Source organism: Artemia franciscana, chromosome 3 (assembly GCF_032884065.1).
Source record: "Artemia franciscana chromosome 3, ASM3288406v1, whole genome shotgun sequence".
Classification (NCBI taxonomy): Eukaryota; Metazoa; Arthropoda; class Branchiopoda; order Anostraca; family Artemiidae; genus Artemia; species Artemia franciscana.
Genome location: NC_088865.1, coordinates 11,897,312 through 11,921,590, shown reverse-complemented (window position 1 = coordinate 11,921,590; position 24,279 = coordinate 11,897,312). Strand labels below are relative to the sequence as shown.

The following is a 24,279-nucleotide window of genomic DNA, read 5'->3' as shown; positions in this document are numbered from 1 at the left end:
GAACGCCTACTTTCCGCTGCAGAGGACGTATTGGCTGCAAAAAGGAACCGTTTAGAAGAAATTTTTGCAACTAAAAGTAAATAAAGATGTCATGACTTCTCATTAAAATAGGACATCATTTTGAAGAAGCGGGATATTAGACTGTGCTATTAATCATAGCACTATGGTAACAGTTTAGACGAAGTTTTTATGGTTTAAGTTCAGACTGCGCTGTCGGAATCTGGAACCAGATTCCAGAATCCAGACCAATGAAGACCATTCATCTGTTGACAGATTTGTCAATGTGCCAAAAACTGACCAGTCTTCTTTGGTCCACATACCTGAATCTGGTGCCAAAATCTGTCAAAGAAGACTGAACTTAAGCTTTTTAAGTAAATGTAATGCATTGTTCCTATTGCTGTGATAAACAATGATACCTCACTACATCCGAATATAATGAAACAACCACGTAAAGCTAATATTTTGTTCATTTTGACTTCCATATCTTGATTGACGCGTTGACACCATCAATTAAGCACTGTGACTGGTGATTCATGCAATTAAATAGGACCGAGCTTCATTTTCCTTATTCCTATTTTCACACCGATGTGAACAAAGCTTAATGCGGCGTTCAGATGGGCAACATAAGGAAAAAAAATTCTGAAAAAGGTAGAAAAGCCTATTTGACATAACAATTGGATATGCCATGATTGTTATGTCACCCAATGAAGCTGCTATGAAAGTCTATACTGGTATATTTTTTAGACAGTTTATATCATTATAGTGTTTCGTTTGCTATAAGAGTCCTAATGTGGTTGAAGCTGAGTTGTTGTGGGTGGTACTCAGGTCCGTATCCAGGATTCATGTTTGGGAGGGTTTTTGCCAAAAAATTTTGTTTGAAGGGGGGGGGGGGTAACAAAAATTCCCTCTCTTGAACTTTTTCTAACAGCCTAGAGCAAGATTAGGGCCTATTTCAGGATAATTTGCAAGGCGGAGAAGCTTTTCAGGGGAAGGAGGGTCAAACCTGGTAGCCCCCCTTCTGGATACGGCCCTAGTGGCACTAGATTGGATTTCCTTTTCGCTTCTAGATATTCATTACCATATTCACCATATTAACCATATTCATTACCATGCAAAAAAAAAACCTTCAAGCCATGTACTTGCGTGTTTAACTACTAAGTACTTAAGTGCAATTTACTTCGAGTACTTATTGCTGATGCTTAATTACAATTTTGGTTGAGTACTGGGTACTTAAATGGCTTTTGGAGTACTTGACCCAACACTGGAAATAACTAACTTAAAAGATAACAAACAATTTTATAAACACCCTTAAACCTGTACAAAATCAATGAAAAGTAAACCAGGCTTCTTCAACTATAGGCATACACGCCTCTCGGAATTTGAGAAAATATTTCTGAGATTTGTTTTTTGAAGTTTACAAACATAAGGCTTAGTCTATATTTAATAACCTTATATGTAAGTAACCTGGCATCATTTTGCATATAAAAGTCTCATAATTATCTTACAATGTAAATATACATAAATATATAATGTAAAGAGCTGGACATCCTTGCTTTGAACCATCGCTGGGCTTTAAAGTTACATGCACTAATTACAAACTCCGAGTATTTTTGCCTAAAAAACTTTTAAGGCTAAGTAATTCTGTAAAGACCTGGACCTGTTAATTTTCAGTTCAAACTTGATAAGTTAGCATTATATGTTAAAAATATTTGTTCTTTACCTGGCGGTATCTTCGAGCAGATATTCGGTGCCATTCACCAAGCGTAACCAAACTTAGTGACCTCATGACAACAGCTCCGCTTCCTAGCTCATACCTCATTTCTATATGTCTGTAAAATCAAGTAGTGTAAAGTGCTTGTTTTTTTAATAGCCATTTGAATAATTTTATAAATAAATATTTCAACAAGTTTTACTTGTTTTACTTATTTGATATGTTATGATCAATGTACACATATATCACATTATTCGGTGAATTAAATACGATGGGGGGTTTCAATAGTTTGTTATAACGAACTATAAGTCAGAAGTAACTTGGGCCAATAGCAGCCGAAACACTAAAAGTAGGAATTTTATATAAACAAATACATTAAGAGACTGTTTTTTTATACTGATTCCAAATATTGTCACGGTTTTAGCTAGAGATAGTGACTGACATTTTTCTCGAATCCCGCTTTTCTATATATTCTTATTCATACTGATTACCTCTATGACACTCATACTCATCACTGGCCTATCTACAGCAATTCTTGGAAATATTCTTCATGCCTTGGACGTAACTGAAAATTTTCGGTTTTGAGCAAAGGCCGTAAGTGAAGTTACGACCTTTGCTCAAAATCCCGTTCATTACTATTTTCAGTTACAGCCACAGGCTACTGTTAGTTACAGGGTTTTCTGTATTATCATCAAGTTGCCTGAAGTCTCAAATGAAAGCAATTTCAGAAAGGTTAAAAAGGTTTTAGAAGGTAAGACACCGTCGAATTCTTGTTGGTAAAAGAGATCTTTGGTAGGACTCCATTAATGTTCAGAGATCTTAGGATGTGCGTTAACATCAACCATTGGGTTGCCTCAACCAAGAGTTTAAACGGTCACATTTTTGTTGCCAAAAATGGAATTATTGCAGATTCCTGCCACAGGTTGAGCTAAACTAGCCAAATGGGTAGACCCCAAAAGTATCCCAGAACTCACAAAGGCAAGTGTGGGTTCTGGCGAGAATGAGACCATGTAGCCAACTGGGAAATATTGTAGGGTTATATGGGCATTTTTGCTCAAAAACTGGGGGTGGGGCTAAAATGTTCCAAATGTTACAATCGAGTCCAAATACGAAGTCGATTTTTATGCCAAGTCACCAAGTAGTCATAAATCCGGCCGGAAACGGGAAAGTTTAGTTTTTTTGTGAAAATTGAGAAGGGATAAGAAACTTGGTGAGTCGATTGTTTTGGTCGAGATTAAGGTTAAGTTTGGATATAAACATTGCAGCTCCAAAATTGAGTCTAGGGGAGGGGGCTAGAATTTCACAATGTCCCAACCAAGACATTTACATTGGTCGAAAGGTGGTACAGAGGTTTTTGGGTACGCTAAGTCCAAATATGAAATTCATTTTGATGTCAGGTATTCTCAAAACAAAGGATGAGGGAGGAGGCCGAAAAACATTTAATATTGTATTATTTATTATTAATATTATTTTTGATTGATTGATATTAATGATTGATTGATTGATTGATTATAAATTTTCATAATAAATGTTACAGTCCATCTATTTACGTTGACTTGGGGACAGTACTGGGGTTTTCGGACACGCTGAGTCCGAATATGAAGTCCATTTTGATGTTAAGTAGCCTAGTAAACCTAAATCCAGCCGGAATCTGGAAACTCTCATTTTACTTCAATCTTTTTATTTTTCAAATTTCCGAGTTTGCTGAATCCAAATGTGAAATCTGTTTTGATGTCTGAGATACCCGGTAATCCCAATCCAACCGAAATCCAGAAAATTTTATCTTATTTAATTTTTTGAGTTTTTCAGGAATCAAATTTTTCGAATTTTTTCTGTAATAAATTCAATTCTGACTGGGAGTTTTCTGGATCGCCGAGTTAGAATATAAATTTCATTTTGATGCCGCATAACCAAGTAATTCGGAAACAAACCGAAATCCGGGAAATCCAGTTTCACTACAATCCTTTCAATTTTTAGAATTTCATTCTAACTACGGTTTTCGTGTATGCTAAACCTGAATGTGAAATCTGTTTTGATGCTGGGTATCCCATCTGACCAAAATCTGGAAATCTAATTTTGCTTAATTTTTTGAATTTTTCTCTGACTTGGTTTTTCTGGTTTGTTGAGTCAGTACACGAAATCAGTTTTAATCCCAGGAGCCCGTTAATACCAAATTCATTAGGAATCCAGAAAATAAATTGTTATTAGGTTTATCTATGAAATAGAATATTACGATGGATATATGGGCTATAGATATATATTTATATGTTATGTTTTGATAGATATAGCATACCTTGCATGTAGGATAATCGTGGATATGCTATTAAAAAGAATACAAAAACTTGTAATCAAATGAAAGTAAAGAGTGGCGTTAAAACTTAAATATACGATCATTATTCCACGTAAGAGGGCTTTTGCACCCTCGTGAGCTACCGCTCTTTAAGCTAAAGTTATGTAATGCTTTGAAACATTTCTTATTGCCAAACAGCCCTTTGTTTAAGCAGTTGTACTTAAGCAATTGGGAGAAATACTCAATCTTTAGGGTAAAACATGAGGGGTTGTGGACACAACCACCCTTATATAAGGAATAATTTTAATTGATTTTAATTTTCAATATCTCTCTTTACTTTCGTTTTAAAGTACATGTGTTTTTAAGGTTATTAGTATAAAGGTTCAAGTTTGTAGCTAGATTGTTTTAATTTTTAAGGCCACGCACACAAACACCCACAAACTCTTAATATTATATATCAAGATATCAACCCACCCCATACTCCCTAATGTTCAAGTGTTTGATCCATTTGTACAGTTATAGATATCCCACATAAACCGTCGTTATTCAACAGCTTTTTTACTAATCTTGATCGTAGAGCCAGTTTGTTCCCTACAAAAAAAAAAAAAAACAACTCTAAAAACAAAAAAGCACACAAAAAGCACACAAACACAAAAAAACAACGCAAAACCAGATGATCCAAAGAATACAGAAAATTGGATCAGAAATTTTATTTCGATTGTTATCTCTGAGTTCCATGTCGATCATACACACTGAAGAGTTAAAATTCGTTCCGGCCTCGCTCGGATTGATAAATTTCATCAGGGAACTTTTTGCAAGGGAATTTGATGAGGAACTAGTTGAAAACGTTAATTGAGGTATCGAGTGTCTTTTTGAGTAACTTATAATAGAAAAAACGACCAGGAAGGTAATTCTAAATCTCAATGTTCTCTCAGGTACAGAAAACATCACAAAAAAGGACAAAAAGCAGATTTTAGTATTTATGGCATAGTGTGGTTGCGTTCAGAAGCAACCAACTACATATGTTTTCCAAGGCCTTGAAACCCTCTATAACCTAGAAAAACTTCGCCATAAATCAAAATATTCCTTCGGAATTCCTTAAATGATAAGTGAAGAACATGTTTAAATGCAGGAGAGGGGGAGGCTAGGGCCATTCCTTTCTCAAAATCCCGAGATTTATTATATTTTTCCATGGTTATTATATTTCAAAATTAATCATCAGTTTCTATTAATTTTAAATTTATACAGCCCCTCTCCACCCCTCCCCCAATATAATTCTCTCTAAGAATTAAAATACCATATATGTGTCTCCTGTAGTGAGTTTTTTAGGGTAATCTTTTGCTGTAATAGTTACTTACCCGGCTACCAAGCTGATGGAAAAATAATCCCCAATTCCATCCCCTCGTTGTTGGGTATGTAGAAGAACTCCGTCTGTAGCATCTGGTCGAAACTCAAACTCAACATTAATGCGATCAACTAATGAAATCCTTTTTAGAATAACCATTGCTCTTCCATCAAAATAAAATGAAGGGATTTCAGCATATTTGTCAGTTATACTGCCGTACTGTGAGTCACCTACGGCTACAAGAAAAAAAACAACAAAAAAAACTAAAACAAATGCATTCTAAGACCACACTGGCTATATATGTTGTATGACAGACGAGAAAAAAATATAAGTGAATAATAAAATTAAATAGCCGTGAAAAAAAGGGTAGTATAAGCCAGTGGACAGAAAAAGTGAAAATGATAAAAGCAGATATTTTGACAAAAGCTTCCACCAAGCCGTCTTTAGTGTTCAAGAAAACAGAAAAAAAGCTAGCCTTTTAAAGTAAACTCGAACAGAGCAGAAGAAAGGTTAGTTTTTCTTCTTTTTTTTGAGCAATGTAACGGCTTGGATGAGGTCCTTGCTGAAATATCTGCTTTCATAATTTTCGCTTTTTTTCTGTCCACTGGCTGATAGTATGCTCGTGAAAACTACCATTCAATTGAATTTGAACAAAAAATAATGTTTCCAACAAAGGGATCATTTATCACTCTGTAAGTTATTTTTTTATTTCTTTCGATTTCGACTACTATCGCCAGGATCTGATCTTCACTCGGTTGCATCTTCTGCTTTAAGTGTTAAACCCAGTTAACTTTGACTGATATCCCTCTTATTAGGGTGTTCTGACGCAGGGGCGGATCTAGAGCGAAATCTTGGGGGAGGCCCAATGTGACAAGAGCGCCAATGAAGAAATCGTGGGGTGGGCAATGTGACAAATGTGCCAATAATTGACCAAATTGACCAATTTGTTCTCAAAAAATAATAATAAAAAAACAGGGAAAGATGGGGGAAAAGAAAACTCTTGGGAGCCAGGATCCCCCTGCGCCTTGGATCCACCAGTGTTCCTGGTGGAACTTTATTTCCACCATTATTTGCGAAACGAGAATGAAAAGAAACAGCAGAACAATTTTGTTGGAATATTTACAGAGCCTCCTTTTTATACTTTTAGGGTCGTAGAATTTCTTTCAAATTCACACTCTGTTTCTCTGAAACGGAACTTTTGTGTCCTACTGCTAACCCTGGCCGAAAACATCATTGCAATCGGATTTGATGATTGTTCAGATTTATGTTCAATCTTATTTTCCGCAAAAATTGCATATATCAGAAGGAAGATCATCTGAAGTGTGCAATTTTACCATGCCAGCAGCTTTAGCTTTTGCCTAAATGACACAATATTTTTATATCATTAAAAGCATTTGTTTCAGATCTGTCCATTCCCAGAACCAACCTAGCCGAGGGGTTAGCACGCTAGACTCCAAATTCTTTGTCCGTTTGGACAAGGGTTCGAGTCTTGGCGTCAGTGGTTATATGGTTTGGGACGTGGGTCAGTGGCCAGACTCTGTAAGCTCATCCAGAGTCAGCCCATCTCTAAATGGGTACAGGAAGAAATCTGGGAAGGTAAATAGGAAGAGTGTGCAAAAGCATAAGATGTCTGGCCCCCAGTCCTGGATTGCACTTCCTGACAGAAATGCCATGAAATGGAGATCAGCGCCGCCGATAGGGACTGTAAAGTTTAATGCCATATTCTTTACCTTTCTTCTTTACCTTATCCATACACTAACCCAGAATTATGATATTGTTTAGAGTTTTAGTTTGAGTTTGATCTAATCTTGCTTACAAAATCTAAAAAAGAATTCTGTTTTCAGCAATTTCCAGCCAGTTGCTAATGTATTTTTCAATTTGAAAGAAAACCAAGATAAAATTTTGAAACATAATAAGCTGATAAGCTGAGTCTCAGCTATCGAATGATTGTGAGTATTTTTATTCTGTTAGAAAATTAAACCCTGCGACTGCAGAAAATCAAATACCAAAAGCTTTCACTGAAGAGACAAACCTTAATCAATCAATTAAACTGGGAATCTAGAGCTTGGTTTTGGCATTACCCTAAGGGTTCTGCAAGATTTCCCTCTACTTATGGTATATACTATTAGCGATTCACTACATAAAATAAGCCAAGTTTACCTCCTAAGGACTAAATTTTTTGGCACAATTTCTTCGCAAATTCCATCGCTGAATCTGAATCAAAATGCTGGATACTTTTTGTGACAGAAAGTGATTATTATTATTCTCAATGTAAGCTACATCACATTTAGCTGCTAGCTGCTATTACGCTGTCTAGTACTACCAACAAGCTGCTATTACTACTACAACTACTAATAATAACAACTCACTGCAGCACCAAGCCGTCTGTAGCCAACACAGCTGGTCAATCTCCTCAGCTTCCCCAATTTGTCCGAAGTTTTACTCTTTTCGACCTCCAATAAGGTTATAATTTCCTTTAGAGCTACAATTTCTTTTGGCTTTTCTTCAGAATAAATACTATTGTTGGGTCATAAGATCTTATCTTATGACCAGAGGGTCATAATATGAAGAAGTAAAAACTAATCGTAAACAAATTAGTCCTCGCGTTGATGAAAGAGAATGTGAGCTCAACCATCATATAATACAACAAAATTGACGTGCATATTTTATAACAAGCCCATATGAGTATTGAACAGTTATTTATATTTAGCAGAATTTATAAGTCTTTCTTTGAAGCAGCTTATCAGTTGTGTTTTTTTTTTCTGCATTATTTTTGACCGTTAAAAACTCTTATGTTAGACAGCTTGTGTTACGAAAGGGAACTGTAGAGTCACTATTAAGCTACATATTGAAGTATGAGCAATACACCTGTAGTGAATGTAGTTGCACTTAAGGTGAGTAGAGCTCTTTCCTCTCACGACTTTGATCTGCCTTGTTAAACTTGGAAATAAATGGAACTTTATTTAACTTTTCTGGGCTTCTTTTTCGGTTAGTGTGATTGTAAGGTAGAAGACCCTAGTGACTTTTGCAAGTTACTTCATTTGTTCTTTCTAAGACTGAAAGGCTCATTTTGTGAAATTTAGAAGCCAAAATTTACCTGTCTGAAAAATGATACGCTAACTCTTCTAATACTGAGGCAAAGTAAGTGTATGAATTTTGAATTTATTTGAATTTTAATTTTGAAATTTTACTTCAATTAATTAATTTTAGATTTTAACTAAAGATAGATAACTAAGAGTCAATTAGAGAAAAAATACCAATAACGTGTGAATGCCCTGGCCCATAGAAATATCAGGGCATAAAATGTCATTTTTTTAGAGCATTATTTTGCATGTGGGCAAATCAGAATTCAGCATAAGTAAAAAAAAGAAGAACAACTAAATCTGAGAAGACCTTTAAGCCATCAGGGATGGGACATGGTTAGCCTTCCAGCAACTTCTCAAAAGTGGATCTCTAGCCCATCAGGTTCCTCTCCTCGGGGGAGTGCTACTTTAACAGGTAGTCTTTAGTCTACAAAAGTTGAACTGCAGAGCTGCAGGATAAATCTCGTCCATTTTGACAAGTAAAAGTAGAAAAAGGTTTTATAAGTTACCTTTTGATTCTAAGAAAGATTCGCAGTCAAAGCCAGTTCTCCCTGGAGGGCATATACAAATATAGGACTCTCGGCCAAGGTTTTTGCAGGTTCCCCCAAACAGACAAGGTGACATTGAACAAGGATTCTCAAGTTGTACTAGATCATGAGTAGGACTATTTGCTAAAAGAAATTAATTTGAATACAATTAGTTAGGAAATTAAATAAAAATATTTCAATAAGGGAAAATTGTTTCAAATTGAAAATTCTTATTATAATATACACTTTACATTATAATATAAAATAACAACAAATGGTTACTAGAAGGAAAATTATTTTTGAAAAAAATAAGTTCAAATTTTTTGCCAATCAGGAAAAAAGCAGCAGATGTAAATTTCAGAAGAATAGCATACGTCTGTCCAGTTGATTTTGTTTTTGTTACGAATTAAATCATGTTCAGAAGTTCCATGTCAATCTAAATCAAAATTTAAAATGCAAAAATGATTTAAAGGTGGCTTAAGAGCAATATCGTAAGTTTACTTACCCATTCAGGTTGGTGAAATGGGGCACAAGTAATTAAATTATTAAAGCATTTTCATTTAGAATTTGTTTTTAATTTTACTTTGAATAAGAACATGGATAGAACTTTAGCAGTTTTAATTTAATCATTAAAAGTTTAAGCTATTTAAATATAGCTAGCTTGAAGGATAGCCTAATTAATAAACCAACAAACACTATTTGAAACGAAAATAAGTGTGATGATATAAAAGAAAAGAATACAAAATCATACAAGAGTAGGGTTCGAAAATTGGGTATACTTATAAAGCCAATTAGTACCGAATAGAAGCAAAAAAGTTGCGGCGTATTCTTCACTTCTACCCTTCCTCTATCCTATATTATATTACTCATTCCTATGTAACTCTAACCTTACAAGTCTAGCTGACATATGAGAAATTGTTATTTTGTAGTATTCCTTACTTGTTTCGATTGCATTTTGTGTATGTTTTCTGCTATATAATGTTTGTGTTTTTGTTTATGCTTGCTATTATGCATTGCTTGTACTTTGCTTATGACTGCCTCATTTCAGGTTTTGTGACCTGGGCTTCTGAAGTATATGCTTGATGAGACAATTCATTACATGATGTCAAAGTAAAAGATGGATTTCACCATCCCACACCCTGAGCTGAAGTGGGAATCAGACAATCTAAAAGAGGCTTGGACCTGGCTCAAAAGTCGTCCTAATCTCATGTTTGATGGACCCTTGAGTGGAAAAGTGAGAAATTCAAGTGTGCATATATGCTAATATGGCTTGGTAAAAAAAGATGAGATTCGTTCAGCAGTTGGACGCTAGCAGCTGATAAAAAGGAAAAAAATTGTGTATGCCTTGCCCAATTCGATGACTACTTTAGTCCAAAGTCAAACCCCATATACTTTGAATAACCATTCCACAAACTTGACCATAGGGAAGGCGAAACTTTAGAACAAGATGCAACTGAGCTGGAAAGCTTAGTGCGCGACTGCTCGTAAGGAGCAACTATTGTTGAAGAAATTGTCAGTGATTGCCTCACCTTCAAAATATCATCCCAGAAGATTCATGAAGGACTCCTAAAGTTGGGACCGAATCGACCCTTTCAGATGCTATCAAAGTAGCAGGAACTTACACAGAAACCCAGGTAGAACTTAAGACAATGTCAGCAGAAACAAATTATCATGGAAATCGAGAAGTTGATATCATCAAGAGTAATCATAATAGAGTGTGGAAACCTAATCGACTGAAATGAAAACTATGTATGTTACTTCTGTGGCAGGGAGTATTCACAGAATCATCAGTGCCCTGCAAAAAGGAGGATCCACAGTAATTGCTGAAAACCCAACCATTTTGTACGTGTCTGTTGTGGTAGCAGAAAGATAGTGAGCATTATCAGTTCTGAAGCTCAAACAAGTGACGAACTATTCATCCATTAGCTAATGATGGATAAAGCTGATAACCAGCCATATGCTAAACTAAGAATCACCCACCAGTTCAGTTTAAAATTCAAGATCGACACAGGGGCAAAGGCTAACATTCTTACCGGACAGAAAGTAGAAAGACTGAATCCAAAACCTGCAATCCACCCTAAAACCCACACTTAATCAAGCTTTTGTGGTCGAACTACTCCCAAAATGGGGATATATAAGATCAACTGTGCCCACAAAGCAAATGATAGTCAACCCACAGAGATTTTGTAGTAGAGTCAGCCCCTGCTCTAATCCTCGGCTTCAGTACAAATCATAGACTGAAGCTGGTAAAGCTAATGGTTAATCTTAAATCTGATACTAGCCCAGCGCCTATAAGATACTCACCGAAATTTTCCCACCTATTTGAGGGAGTTGGGTAACTGGTAGTTGAATGTAAAATAATCCTCAAGAGATGCACAGCCATCTATTCAGCTTACGAGACCAGCCTCGTTGAGTCTTCAGTCCAATTTCAAGGAAGAACTAGATCGTATAGAGAACCTAAGAATCATCGAGAAGGTGATACATCCAACTGACTGAGTGAACCCAGCTATGGTTTTTGAGAGACTGGATGAAACCTTGAGAGTCAGTATAGATCCTCTTGATCTCAGTAGAGCCATAAAGACACCCCACCATCCGATAACAACTTTTGAGAGAGCTGTGCAAAAGTATGTAGGCGCTAAGTATTTCTCCAAGCTAGATGCCCGGATAGGATGTTGGAAGTTGTGAGATGTAACACCTTTGGACTCATTTAGACGTATCACCCTTGGACTCATGTCTGCATGGGCTCCAGCACCAAATGGAAGAGGCATTCAGCAGCCTCAAGAGATTCTCTGTAATTTTGGATGACATAATAATCTCTGGTGTATCTGAAGAGGACTATGACATAAATTAAAAAAAAATATTTTAAGAGCTAGAGAAAAGGGAGTCATAGTCAACAGAGATAAGTACATCTTCAAAGCAGCTCCGTTACCATAATTTGGACACATGATTCACAAAAACAGAATCCATCCAGATCCCAAGAAAATCCGAGCAAAAGAGGAAATGCCATAATCGAAATCCCAGGAAGAACTACAAACAACCCTTGGAATGTTAAACTACCTCTCACGCTATATCCCAAATTTGGCAAGGGATGTTAAAATACCTCTCACACTACATCCCAAATTTGATGCTTCCATATCAGGACTCAGAACTCATCGAAATCACTGAATGAAGCAAAGCAGAGATGCTCGCAAGTCGAAAAGGAGCTGTATGCCATTGTTTTTGGATGTCACCATTTTCATCAGTATCTCTATGGTCCTCACTTCTAAGCTATCAGTGACCATAAACTCCTTGAAACAATCCTCAATCGGCCAATCAATAAGTTGTCACCGAGACTCCAAAGAATTCTGTTACATTTATAACCCTACGATTTCAGTACAACGTATCGAACAGGTACTGAAATACCAATCCCATATACCCTCTCCCTGCTCCACTTAGAAAACTGAGGAACCAATGTTTCGCAGAGAAATTGAATACTGTGCAAACTCCGTTATGAAACTTCCACCAATCAGTTAAGAATTACTATTTGAGATGAAACAAGATCCACAGCTGAAGAATCTGCAGAAAATGGTAGAAGAAGGTTGGTCCGAAAAAAGATCAAAAGCTCCGTCACCCTCGGCTGAATTCTTTAACAGTAAAAAGTAATCTGAGTGCTGTTAGTTGTATTATCCTGAAAGATGAACGTCCTGTCTCCCATACAGCATGTACATTGCTATATGGAAAATAATTCATGCTTCATACTTTGGTATCGAGAGGAGGAAAAGCAGAGCAGCATCAGTCATTTTCTAGCCAAAGGTGAGTCAAATAGTAGAATATTTCGTCACAAATTTTTATTCATGTTGCAATTATTCTACAGAAAATACATAGGAGCCCTTGCTTTACCCAGCAACCCTTAGGAGAATGTTGGTATTGATCTGCTTTACGCGTCCAGAAAATACTACATGCTCATAATGGATTATTACAGACGATTTTTTAAAGCTGATGAGCTGGTAGAAACTACTTACACAAACTTCATAATCCAGAAGCCAAAATCTCATTTCTCTAGTATCGGGATACCTTTTATTATTACATCTGACAATACCCCACTATTCACTTCAGAAACATTTTAGGATTTTATGAGATAGTGGGGGATATGACACAACACCTTTAGCCCGAGCCATCCTCAGTCCAGCGGCCTCGTTGAGAAAACAATTTGCATTGCTAAGGTCATGGTCACAAAAACAAAGATATCGAAAGCTGACCTCGAGCTAGCTCTCCTTGCGTACAGCAGCACACCAGTCGATGGTCTAGCTTCCCCAACCCAGCTGCTAATGAATAGAAACTTGAGATCCCAAGTGCCCTTCGCCATTGAGCACTTATTTCTAAAAGTCATATCTACGCAGTATTTCGTATCCAGAAACAATAAAGAAAAGGAAAGACAGAAATGCTACTTTGAACGACATACAAAAATCCATGGTCCGCAGTAGATTGGTCAACAGTTTCGAGTACGGTTCAGCAATCAACCTGGAAACTTGCAACAGCCCTTCGAGAAGCAAATTCGCCCTATTTATATGTAGCACAAACAGAAACAAACGGACAATATTTCCAGAATAGAAAGCACTTGAAAGGTGTGACAACTGATGAGAAGAGTCCTGACTCTGATTCAAATACCGGCAGGTCGTCAGTACACAATTCATGGCATTGCTCTCCAGACTTACCCCAAATAAAGGACGTGCATTTTCACCATATCAGAATGCCAGAATCGCCGGTCACCTTGGCTCAGGAAAACACTGTGGTATCCCTGACTTCCGTGGCCAAAGTCGACAACAGTCTCAGAAGTTCTGTTACTACATGGAGTGCTCGACAAGTCAAGCCACTGTCAAGAATAAGCCTATGATTGACTGGCTTTCTCGAAAAGAAGGGAGATAAAATATTCCTTACTTGTTTTTCTTGCATTTCGTGTATTTGTGCTGTTATATATTGCTTGTGCTTTTGTTTATGCTTGCTATTATGTATTGCTTGTGCTTTGCTTAGGATTGCATTATTTTAGGTCTTATGACCTGGGTTTTGAAGCATTATTATGCTTGAAGATACAAATCGTTAAAATTTTTTGAACGCTGCTTTACACTAAAAAAAATTGAAGAAAAAAAGAAGGATAAAAAATAATTCTTACGTATACAAGTTTTCCTGTCCTCTGAGACGATATATCCATCGGCACAAGCACACAATCCTAGTAAACAGGCTCCATGAGGACCAACACAGTCAATATCAGTTATGCAAGGGTCACCTACGATTCAAAATCGACTATTAAGATTATCAGAGGATTATTAGTTAAAGCTATTGACGATTACATGGTGTTGGTTTCTTTTCCTTTTATATTGCCGTATCATTTTATAACTTGAGAACTATTCATTTGTTTTTGCATTAAACAGCGTTTCTACCTTCCAATTTTTAAAGTTTTTAAGAAGCTAGGGGAGACCGAAAGTCATTTAAGGCTCATTTAAGTCGCTTAGTCATTTAAGTATAAGGCTGTAAATTCTTGTACTCAGTAAAATGGTTAAAGCGATTTTAATAACAGTAAAGGGTACCAGTGAGATAAACACTAATTAAGTACATTATGGTAACCAGAAAAAAAAATGTTCAAAGTAGAAAAGATTAGGGGACTTATATCCTCAGAGACATTACTTCCCCCACCCTCCTGACAGTGAAAAATATACAGTTATTGGAATTAAATATTATTTTAATAGAAACTATCGATGATCGCTCGAATCTATAAACTGGCAGATTTATCATGTTATTTATTTAATATATTTGCATTCAAAAAGTAACATTACTGGCTTTATTCCATCATTATCTGCTAATAAGACTTTAGATGCTTTGGTTCCCTTAATTAGCTAGTGCTATGACACAGAGTTTGGACCTAAGGGACCACCAATCCGGATACCAAAGGGCAGTTCTTTCCGAGAACCTACAAAAAAAATAAAATAAATAATAAAATAAAACCCAAGCCACTGTAGTATTGAATCTGAATTTTTTAAATTAATGACAAAAAACCTATTTTTCAAATGAAAATGTGGTTCTAGCATAACGGTGGAATCAAAAGCAGTATCCAGGAGAGGATGGTTCTGACTTTTAAAATCGTTATAAAAATGTACATAATTTTTTTCTGTTTTTTAAAGTTTTTTTTTTACTTTCCCCCCTAAGAAATACCCCGACTCTCGATCAAGAATCCTCGATACGCTCTTGGTGATATCTCACTTTCTAGAACGTGATTTTAAAGCTTACGTCCTTGACATGTGATACACTTTGAAAATACATATAATTTTGCTACCAAATATGACTTTCAAAAAGCTTTAAATTTGATTTCGCATTGACAGCTTTGAAAGCAAATTACACCTTTCACTACTTACCAAGTAATCCAAACAGCCCAAATGTAGATGGCATAGGTTTCCAGGATATTCGAGCGCGATCAGGATCAAAGAATTGAGGATTCCAAGAGTCCAAATGTGGCGATATTGCATGCCGAATAGATTTAGAAGCCAAAGATGTAGCTGGGGCGGAAGCCAGCATTGGATCTTCCAGATCTGAAAAAAGGTTATAACCTCTGGGCTCATGTACATTTCACTTATCCCTCTTAGTCAATCAGTTACTCTTAGCATTCTTTCTAAGTAAAACGTTTGTTTTATTGACGTTTCTAAATTTAAGCACTTTTCATATTTTTGACGTATTTAACTGCTATTGATGTCACACAAAAGTGATGTTTTAAGCGTTACTATCAGCAACAATGAGTATTTTACCTTCACAAGTGAAATTTTGAAGTTTAATTGGTGCAGTATAATTTAGTTTCGTTAAAAGAATACCGGTGTAATCCTGATTTTATATTTCGTCTTTATGCTCTAGAGGACAATTCCTGAATTGAAGAATTCACGTTAAAAAAAAATTATCTCTGAACAATGTGTCAATTGCAAGTCATGCGGAGCTCGAACGACCTCTTAAAATTGCTACCGAAAGATTTTTCAGGCGACCCCCATGTCTTGAAAGCCGTATCTAAATTCAGTAAAAAGGAAAGCAAGCTGGAAAACACTACTGATTATAATATTTAGAAGAAAGTTAATTAATGTAATGATTATATTATATTAGCTAAATTAGCAATTATTTATTTAAATGTTTTTAATCTCGTCATTGTATTCTTACGCCTTCTTTAGAACTGTATTTTATTCTTTTACTATCATTTCTGTTGAAAGCCAATCATTTACTCTAGGACTCTCAATTAAATGAGCCTTGTGGCTAAAATGTAGGTGGAAAAATGAAAATTATTGGATCCCAAATATAGTCATAAAAAAAATTAATCTGTATTTTACTTTCTATTAGTTCTTTTAATTTAGCAAATTTTTAGTATGTTTTTATTTTTAATTTTATCTTTAATAAGAGGGTTACGCTCATCCTGCAGAATACTGTTTTAGTGCAGTGGATTGATGCTCTGATTAGCAATTAAGGCTCCAGGAATTTAGCCTTCAACAAACTAAATCAATAAATACACTAATATTCGAACCTATATTATTATTTTCATACTATTTTTTACCTATTTACTGTTTTATTAAACACTTTATTGTTATTAATATATCTTATAGAAATTACAAATCCTATCCTGAAGGGTCTATTCATTAGTGGGGTTGTTTATTTTTCTAGGGATCATATGAAAAAGAAATTGTTCTCTGCAAAGAAGGTAACCCCAATAACCAAGATATATGTAAACTAAATCATTTTTAACAAAATACTTAATGCAGATAAATAATTCAAATACGAGATGGCCGAGTTCCTTTGGCTAAGAGTAACTTCTGTTTTCAGTGCTATATGATAGCTGAGATTCAGCTTTATCTATGTACCAAATTCCTTTTTTTCTATTTTTTTTCTTTTAATTGAAAAATAGACTTGGGATGAAAAGTATTTAATGAAAAAATATCCTTTTTTATGCATATTTAGATCATTTGTAAGAAAAACTCTATATAGGAGCCTAATTTTGGCTTGATGATTGGACAGACCTAAAATTGATAAATACAATTATATAAACATATTATCCTATTAGTTAAAGTTACACCTGGTAAGCCTTACGCAGAATTGTGTTTTTCCCAGGGAATATAAACTACACGTGCTGACTCTAGTGTATTATTGGGCAATCTATTGACATTAAGAATTTCAAGTAGTTAGGTATGCCATACTAGTACAATGGCCGAAAAGATAGCCTGTAATTGAAGCCAGCTTTTCAGGTTTTTTTCAAATATTTACTTACCGAAGACGGATCTTGAACAACCATCTTTTGTGATAAATGTCCCATCCTCACAAGTATCACACTTAAGACCTCTGACACCATTTTTACAGACACATCGACCAGTGCTCTGATCACAGTCATTTCGGACCGATCCATATATAGAGCAAGCACAAGCTGCAAAGATATGTCGTTTAAAACCCTTTGTTCAAATAGTGGAGCTATGCAGAAACCATCCAATTGGAAAAATTGAGTAAGATGCAGCCTTTCAGAACCAATATGTGGTTGTACAAAGATTATCAAATATTTAATTGCATTACTAACAATTGTTTTTTTCAATTATTTATACCGTTATACAAAAATGTACTAATGGTAATTTTTCAGAAAACATCAAACACTGAAAAAACAATAAACCATACAAAAAGTATTTCTATTTATGCCTTTTTGTTCAATGCAAGAAGTGAAATATACTGCCAATATATTTCCTTGCCAATAAGGAACTATGCTCACAGAAAAATGTTCTTTGAAATTACCAAAACAAAGTAAGTCATCCACTGAAATGGAAAGGTGAAACAAAGATTCGGGGAAGAACATAACTTCGTATATTTTTAGTCGGATAAATTGAATGTTTTTAATTTTTTCGGAATTTCATATCTCATTCTCACCCAATAAATTTCTCATCCCAAAATTTACTCCCAAGTTAACTCCAACATTAACTCTAAAATTAATTCCTGACTGGTATTGTGATAAATTTAGGCAAAATTTCGCAAATACATTTCACCTCTTGCATTGAACAAAAAGGTATAAATAGAAATACCTTTTTTATGGTTTATTGTTTTTTCAATATAAATAAACAAGAACAAAATAAGACTGAATAATAACCAAAAAAGTAGGACAAAATTTATTTTCGCTCTAGCTTCATAATCCAATTTGTGTTGACTAATATCCTGTTTTTACATGTGCAGCTGATAAGTTGTTATGCCCAACAAAAGGGTTTACCTAACTTTATTTCCGAAAGTATATCATGAGTCTCTAAGAGTCATCCTCCTCTTGTTAGCCTTTGTCCGCCAGGGATACAAAGGATATTTAATTTATGGGAGGATAAGAGAAATCGCTAGCTAAAAATATAAATTGTTCTGCAAAATAGACCCAAACGGAGTTAGGTCATTCAGCTAACGTTTCCTATTTTACAGTTTTTCCCTTATTTAACACTAGGACAAAAGTTGTTTTCAAATGAGAAGCTTAGAAGCCTTATTCTCACTCACTTTCAGGATTTTCCGATCCTCACTAAATAGTATATGCCAAGGTTTTTGTTCTGTTTTTGTTATATATGTTTGTCCGACAGGCTGTGGTACTAGTCTAGGCTAACCGTGACAGGCTAACTTGCAAACATTTCCTCAATTATTCACAGATCCTCCTAATCAATGGCACTGAACATAGTAGACAAAGACGTAATTACACAATAGTAAATGATAACTTGGTAAGTGCGGTGAAATTGTACAATGGTAAAATGGTCCAAAGGTAAAATATATATTCTAATGCCTTTTGGTTGTTCAGGTATAACTTGTAAAAAACTTGTATCCAATCAAAAATCAGTTTAAATGCTGCGTGCTGCGGTATTAAGTTCCATAAATACTCTATTTGAATTCACATTAATTGTTTTTATAATTTGATTTAATACTAAAACTAATTTTGTTTTTGACATCCCAATTTAATTGACGACTAGGATCCGTAAGACTCAGAAAAGATGGAAGCATACTCTTCGGAACACAGTGTTTCGTACATAAAAACTATATCAAAATCGATCAGGAGTACATAACTCACGAGAAAGCTGAAATTCACATTAATGACTGAAATCAGAAGACTTTAATTATAGCTGAACCTGAGCTTATGACATTGTCAACTGTCAACTAACGTTTAGACGACATAAAGCGGTTTTCTCTTATACTCCTTGTTGTTGGCATTTTGGGCAAGAATCACTTATGCTTTTTTAACATACTGTGTTTGAGTAGAATAATACAGATGTGAAGTTTTCTTGATACCAAAGTGCTGTTTAGTAGAAATTAGCAAAATAGAATTATCATTTTAAAGGACACAAAAGCTATAGAATAATGCAAAGATACGAAAACAAGTGAGTGTATTGAGTCAAGACAAGTTATATTTATCGGTTATATTCTTATTATCGCTGAATTGGTTAAAATTAAAAACTTTGATGGTTTATGCCATACAACTAAATATTTCAATAGATTAATTGTAAGCTTTTATGACCTGACAAAGCAAACATCTAGTCACATATCTCAATTTGATTACTTGGATGAGCAAACGGCTTGTATGAAGAGCTCTAAATAATTTTATAATCTTAAGTAGCTTTTTTTTACATCCAAATATTGAAATTTTGCTTATTACAACTTTTCTAAGCTCCTTAACTCTTTAGAAGAATCTAAATCTTTTGAAGTATTCGCCAAGTTCCCTTTTATTTTCAAAGATCTGAATATTGATGTTTTCTACATTCTAAATTTAATTTCGAAAAATGTTCCTGTGGGTATATAACTTTTAAAATCTCTTGGATAAAGGGGATAATTTCCAAAATAAAAATCCAGGAGCGAGAAAAATGTAGACACTTCTATGAATATAACTCATTTGAAAATGTGCGCATAAAACATATATAAATTCTTACATGTGCAGCCACTAAATTCCATTGCCCGATGTAGGCCCCAGTGGCCAGATATACACCTATCACAATGAAGACCCGTGACTCCTTCTTTGCAAAAACATTTTCCTGTCGATGGGTCACAGTCCTGACCAAAAGAACCAGCAAAATGGCATTTACATACGATTCTTCCAACTAAAAAGAAATAAATCAGCTAATTGGTAATAATTACGAGATATAAAAATAATAATGTTTTGATTCTGATTAGCAAGGGATATTGAATAGCATAAATAAGGACGGAGTGTCATGGGTAATTTTTCTCCAGTTCTGATAGCCGAGGGATATCATGAAAAAACTAAAAAAAAAATTGATTTTGATGTGATTCTTGTAAAAAGAACTAAATATTGACAATGCATTAATTTTTTATGGGAATTTTATTGCATTTCCCAGCAAAAATATTAAGTCATAAAAATGAATAGCTGACTTAAAAAAAACTAGATTCTTGCATGTTCAGCAATGCAGCAAAAAAAAAACACGTAAAAAATTTGGGTTTGACTTCAAAAATCTTGACGTTAGACCAAACCGAATGTTTAGTAATGGTATTCAAAAATAAGTGTCATAGTTTGAATTTTAAAGTAAAATGATATTTCTATTCAAAAACCTAACCTAACCTGAGCAGAACCCAAAACAGTTTGAAGAATTGCTGTTAATTTATTGTATAATTGTTTTTTTAATGATATTTTTCGATTTTTAATTGACTCTTTGTGACTATTTTAGTTTCGAATTCGACATTTTCAATTTTTCTAAATAATTTTCAAATTAGAATTTTGACCGTATTTCCCTAGGAAAAAGAATTTCAAATACACAGACTACACTGTCCTACAGTGTTGCGAATAGCGTTATAATAAATGGGTTGCGCTTGAAATATAATGATAGATTATTTTTGGCTACTGAATTATAAATCTGAAACAAAAAAGATACAAGATATAACCTAATTTTAAATATTTTTTTATGATTTTAAAATTTAAAGTGCATAGTTTCTATTATAGTTCATGTGATGCAAAATAAAACTGAATTTCTCAATCTAATTTTATGTGTCTAGTTCAAATAGTATTTAAACAAAACTAAATATTTTCAGCAATTTGAAATTTAATATGCCTAGTAGTCTTTCACCTGAGTTTTTGGGTTCGCACTGTGAATTTTAGAACAGTTGATAATTTCGAGGACAATTATCATCAATCAATTTTCATTAATAAACTTAACTAAATAAGTAACAAACTAATGTATAATAGAATATTCGTTTTTTTTCTATAAACTTGTACCTGAATTCATTTAGTCTAACTCACCTACATTTAGTTGATTTAACAGTTATATGAAACCAAACTATCATGTGGTTTTGCACAAGTCAGCTACTGAAAAGTATTGCTGAAAATGCCCTTTTCAAGTTGAAAATTTATTCACAACCACCCATGCGCGGGTCCGCTACAAGGAAGAGAGGTTTTTTTTCGAGACAAAAAAGTTGTATGCAAAAAACGGCGATCTATGTGGAATCTGAAATAAATTTTTTTGAAAACAATAGTCTTTCAGAAAGGGACGAGTCCCAAGAATCCAACCGCTTACGTACATAAAAAGTATTTAGGCTCTATTTCAGGTCATGGCTCTATCCAGAAGTTATTTGACTGTGGTAATTGCGACTGATTCAGTTTTATTCTGTTATGTTAATTAAGTCCCTTATATTGCAATGATACTTCAAAATGATTGACAACTGAATTAATTTGCCTTTGATTAACTCATTTCAATCACGTTCAAGGGTATAAATACATTTCGATAAATCCCGCTGTCCAAGTTTGATGTATATGAGAACGGTTTAGAAATCATAGCCATCGTTTTACTATCGTAGCCTCAAATTTAAGCAAAAAATATAAAATTTAATGATCAAAAGCGGTGGATAGCGTCCAATATTCAAAACATTCAAAAAAAGTGTCATATTCAAAGGTGTAAAATCATTTTCATGAACAATTAACAGCAATAAGACAATTTGTTGGCCTAAAACATTATCATTCCTTGTTAAAGATTAAAAATCAATCTTTTCAAAAGATAAAATAAAAAAAACAAGTTTTTTTAACTGAAAGTAAGGAGCGACATTAAAACTTAAAACGCACAGAAATTACTTCGTATATGAAAGAGGCTGCTTCCTCATCAACGCCCCGCTCTTTACGCTAAAGTTTGACTCTTTCTCTCAATTCTTCTTTTTAAAACAGTAAAAAACTTTAGCGTAAAGAGCGGGGCGTTGATGAGGAAGCAGCCTCTTTCATATACTAAGTAATTTCTTTGCGTTTTAAGTTTTAATGTCGCTCCTTACTTTCAGTTAAAAAAACTTGTTTTTTTTATTTAATTTCTGAACTTTTTTGAATCAATGCATGTTTTGATTTTGGCTCTCTGCAGAGGAATAATCAAAACAAAATTTACATATTTTTTTTTTGGCTCAGTGGCTTTCTCATAATTTTGATCGAATGATTTTGAGAAAAAAAGAGCGGGGGACGAAGCCTAGTTGCCCCCCGATTTTTTGGTTAATTAAAAAGGCAACTAGAACTTTAAATTTTTTACGAATCTTTTTAATGGTAAAAGATTTACGTAACTTATAAATTAGCTTACGTAAAGAACTTTTGTATTCTCATGTTTTTATTACATATATGAGGGGATTCGCCCCATCGTCAGTACCTCGCTCTTTACACTAAAGCTTAAATTTTATCCCAATTCATTAAGAATGACCCCCTGAATCACAAAAGCCGTAGAATAAGTAGTTGAAATTACTGAAAATACTTTAGCGTAAAGAGCGAAGTACTAGAAGGAGGTGAGCCCCTCATATGGGTAATAATTTCTGTTTGTTTTAAGTTTTATTGCTGTTCCTTACTTCCAGCTGAAAAAGCTTTTTCACTTTTATTTTTTAATTGTTTTTTTTTTTAAATAATGCTAGTAAATCCTGCTCTCCCTTCACGGAAATTTTCTTCTCCCATTACAAATTCTCGAAGGAAAGTTCCCCCAGCATATCCCCCTTTTCTCAACCCCTCCCCCAAACCAAAAAAATCCTCCTGAAAACGCCTGTATACTTCCCAATAACCATTACTATATGTAAGCACAGGTCAAAGTTTGTAACTTGTTGCCCCTCCCACGGGGACTGTGGGGAGTAAGTCGTCCCCAAAGACATAGTTATAAGGTTTTTCGACTACGCTGAATAAAATGGCTATCTCAGAATTTTGATCCGTTGACTTTGGGAAAATAATTAGCGTGGGAGGTGGCCTAGGTGCCCTCCAATTTTTTTGGTCACTTAAAAAGGGCACTAGAACTTTTCATTTCCGTTAGAATGAGCCCTCTTGCAACATTCTAGGACAACTGGGTCGATACGATCACCCCTGGGGAAAAAAAACAAAAACAAAAAAACAAAAAAACAAATAAACACGCATCCGTGATCTGCCTTCTGGCAAAAAATGCAAAATTCCACATTTTTGTAGATAGGAGCTCGAAACTTCTACAGTAAGGTTCTCTGATACGCTGAATCTGATGGTGTGATTTTCGTTAAGATTCTATGACTTTTAGGGGGCGTTTCCCCCTATTTTCTAAAATAACGCAAATTTTCTCAGGCTCGTAACTTTTGATGGGTAAGACTAAACTTGATGAAACTTATATATTTAAAACCAGCATTAAAATGCAATTCTTTTGATGTAGCTATTGGTATCAAAATTCCATTTTTTAGAGTTTTGGTTACTATTGAGCCGGGTCGCTCCTTACTACAGTTCGTTACCACGAACTGTTTGATCCTTAGATTTTTGAAAAGCGAAGAGAAGACCATGGAGACTCTTTGATGAAATACCACCCTTATAATATTTTGTTAACAATTCTCTTGAACTAAAATACTTAAACCCTCCGAACAAGAGATAGAGAGATGGAGAAAGAGGTAGATAGAGAAAAGCAACAAAATAAAGCAACATTTCTTTACATCTAGTAAGCACTTCATGTCTCGTCTGGAATTGCGAAACATAAAACGTTCGATTCCCACAAGCTTAATCTTAGGCAATTCTACCACCATACACCTGAATCCCTCTTTTCAATTTATTTTAACTACTTTCAACTCGGAGGGAGGTAACTAATCATAAAACGACTTAGTGGTTTACAGATAAACAAAGAAAGAAATTGCATTTTTGTATGGAGTTAACTTTCAAAATCACACATCTAATCCAAAAACAGTTTTTGTAAAAACTTAAGAAAATATTGATGTCAAATTTGGAATCAGTAGGTTGATACAGAGCGTTAATATTAATATACAAGCTTTCGGTCGTCAAGTATTGAAATCTATATATATAAAATATCTATATATATAAAAATAAGTTGTCTGTCTGTTATGTCTGTTACACTTTGTCTGTTACGCCAGAT

The 24,279-nt window shown here is 34.6% G+C and overlaps 1 protein-coding gene across 1 annotated transcript in view; it reads right to left on the bottom strand.

Annotated features, from left to right (window-relative positions):
• LOC136025458 (agrin-like) overlaps positions 1-24,279 on the bottom strand; it is a 214,702-nt gene that overhangs the window by 22,710 nt on the left and 167,713 nt on the right. The window contains exons 13-19 of the mRNA XM_065701490.1: positions 19,876-20,043; positions 17,223-17,375; positions 15,343-15,516; positions 14,106-14,219; positions 8,939-9,100; positions 5,360-5,582; positions 1,721-1,829 (exon numbers count right to left, since the gene is read on the bottom strand). Coding sequence (XP_065557562.1) covers positions 1,721-1,829; positions 5,360-5,582; positions 8,939-9,100; positions 14,106-14,219; positions 15,343-15,516; positions 17,223-17,375; positions 19,876-20,043 — 1,103 coding nt within the window. The remainder of the gene's footprint in view (positions 1-1,720; positions 1,830-5,359; positions 5,583-8,938; positions 9,101-14,105; positions 14,220-15,342; positions 15,517-17,222; positions 17,376-19,875; positions 20,044-24,279) is intronic.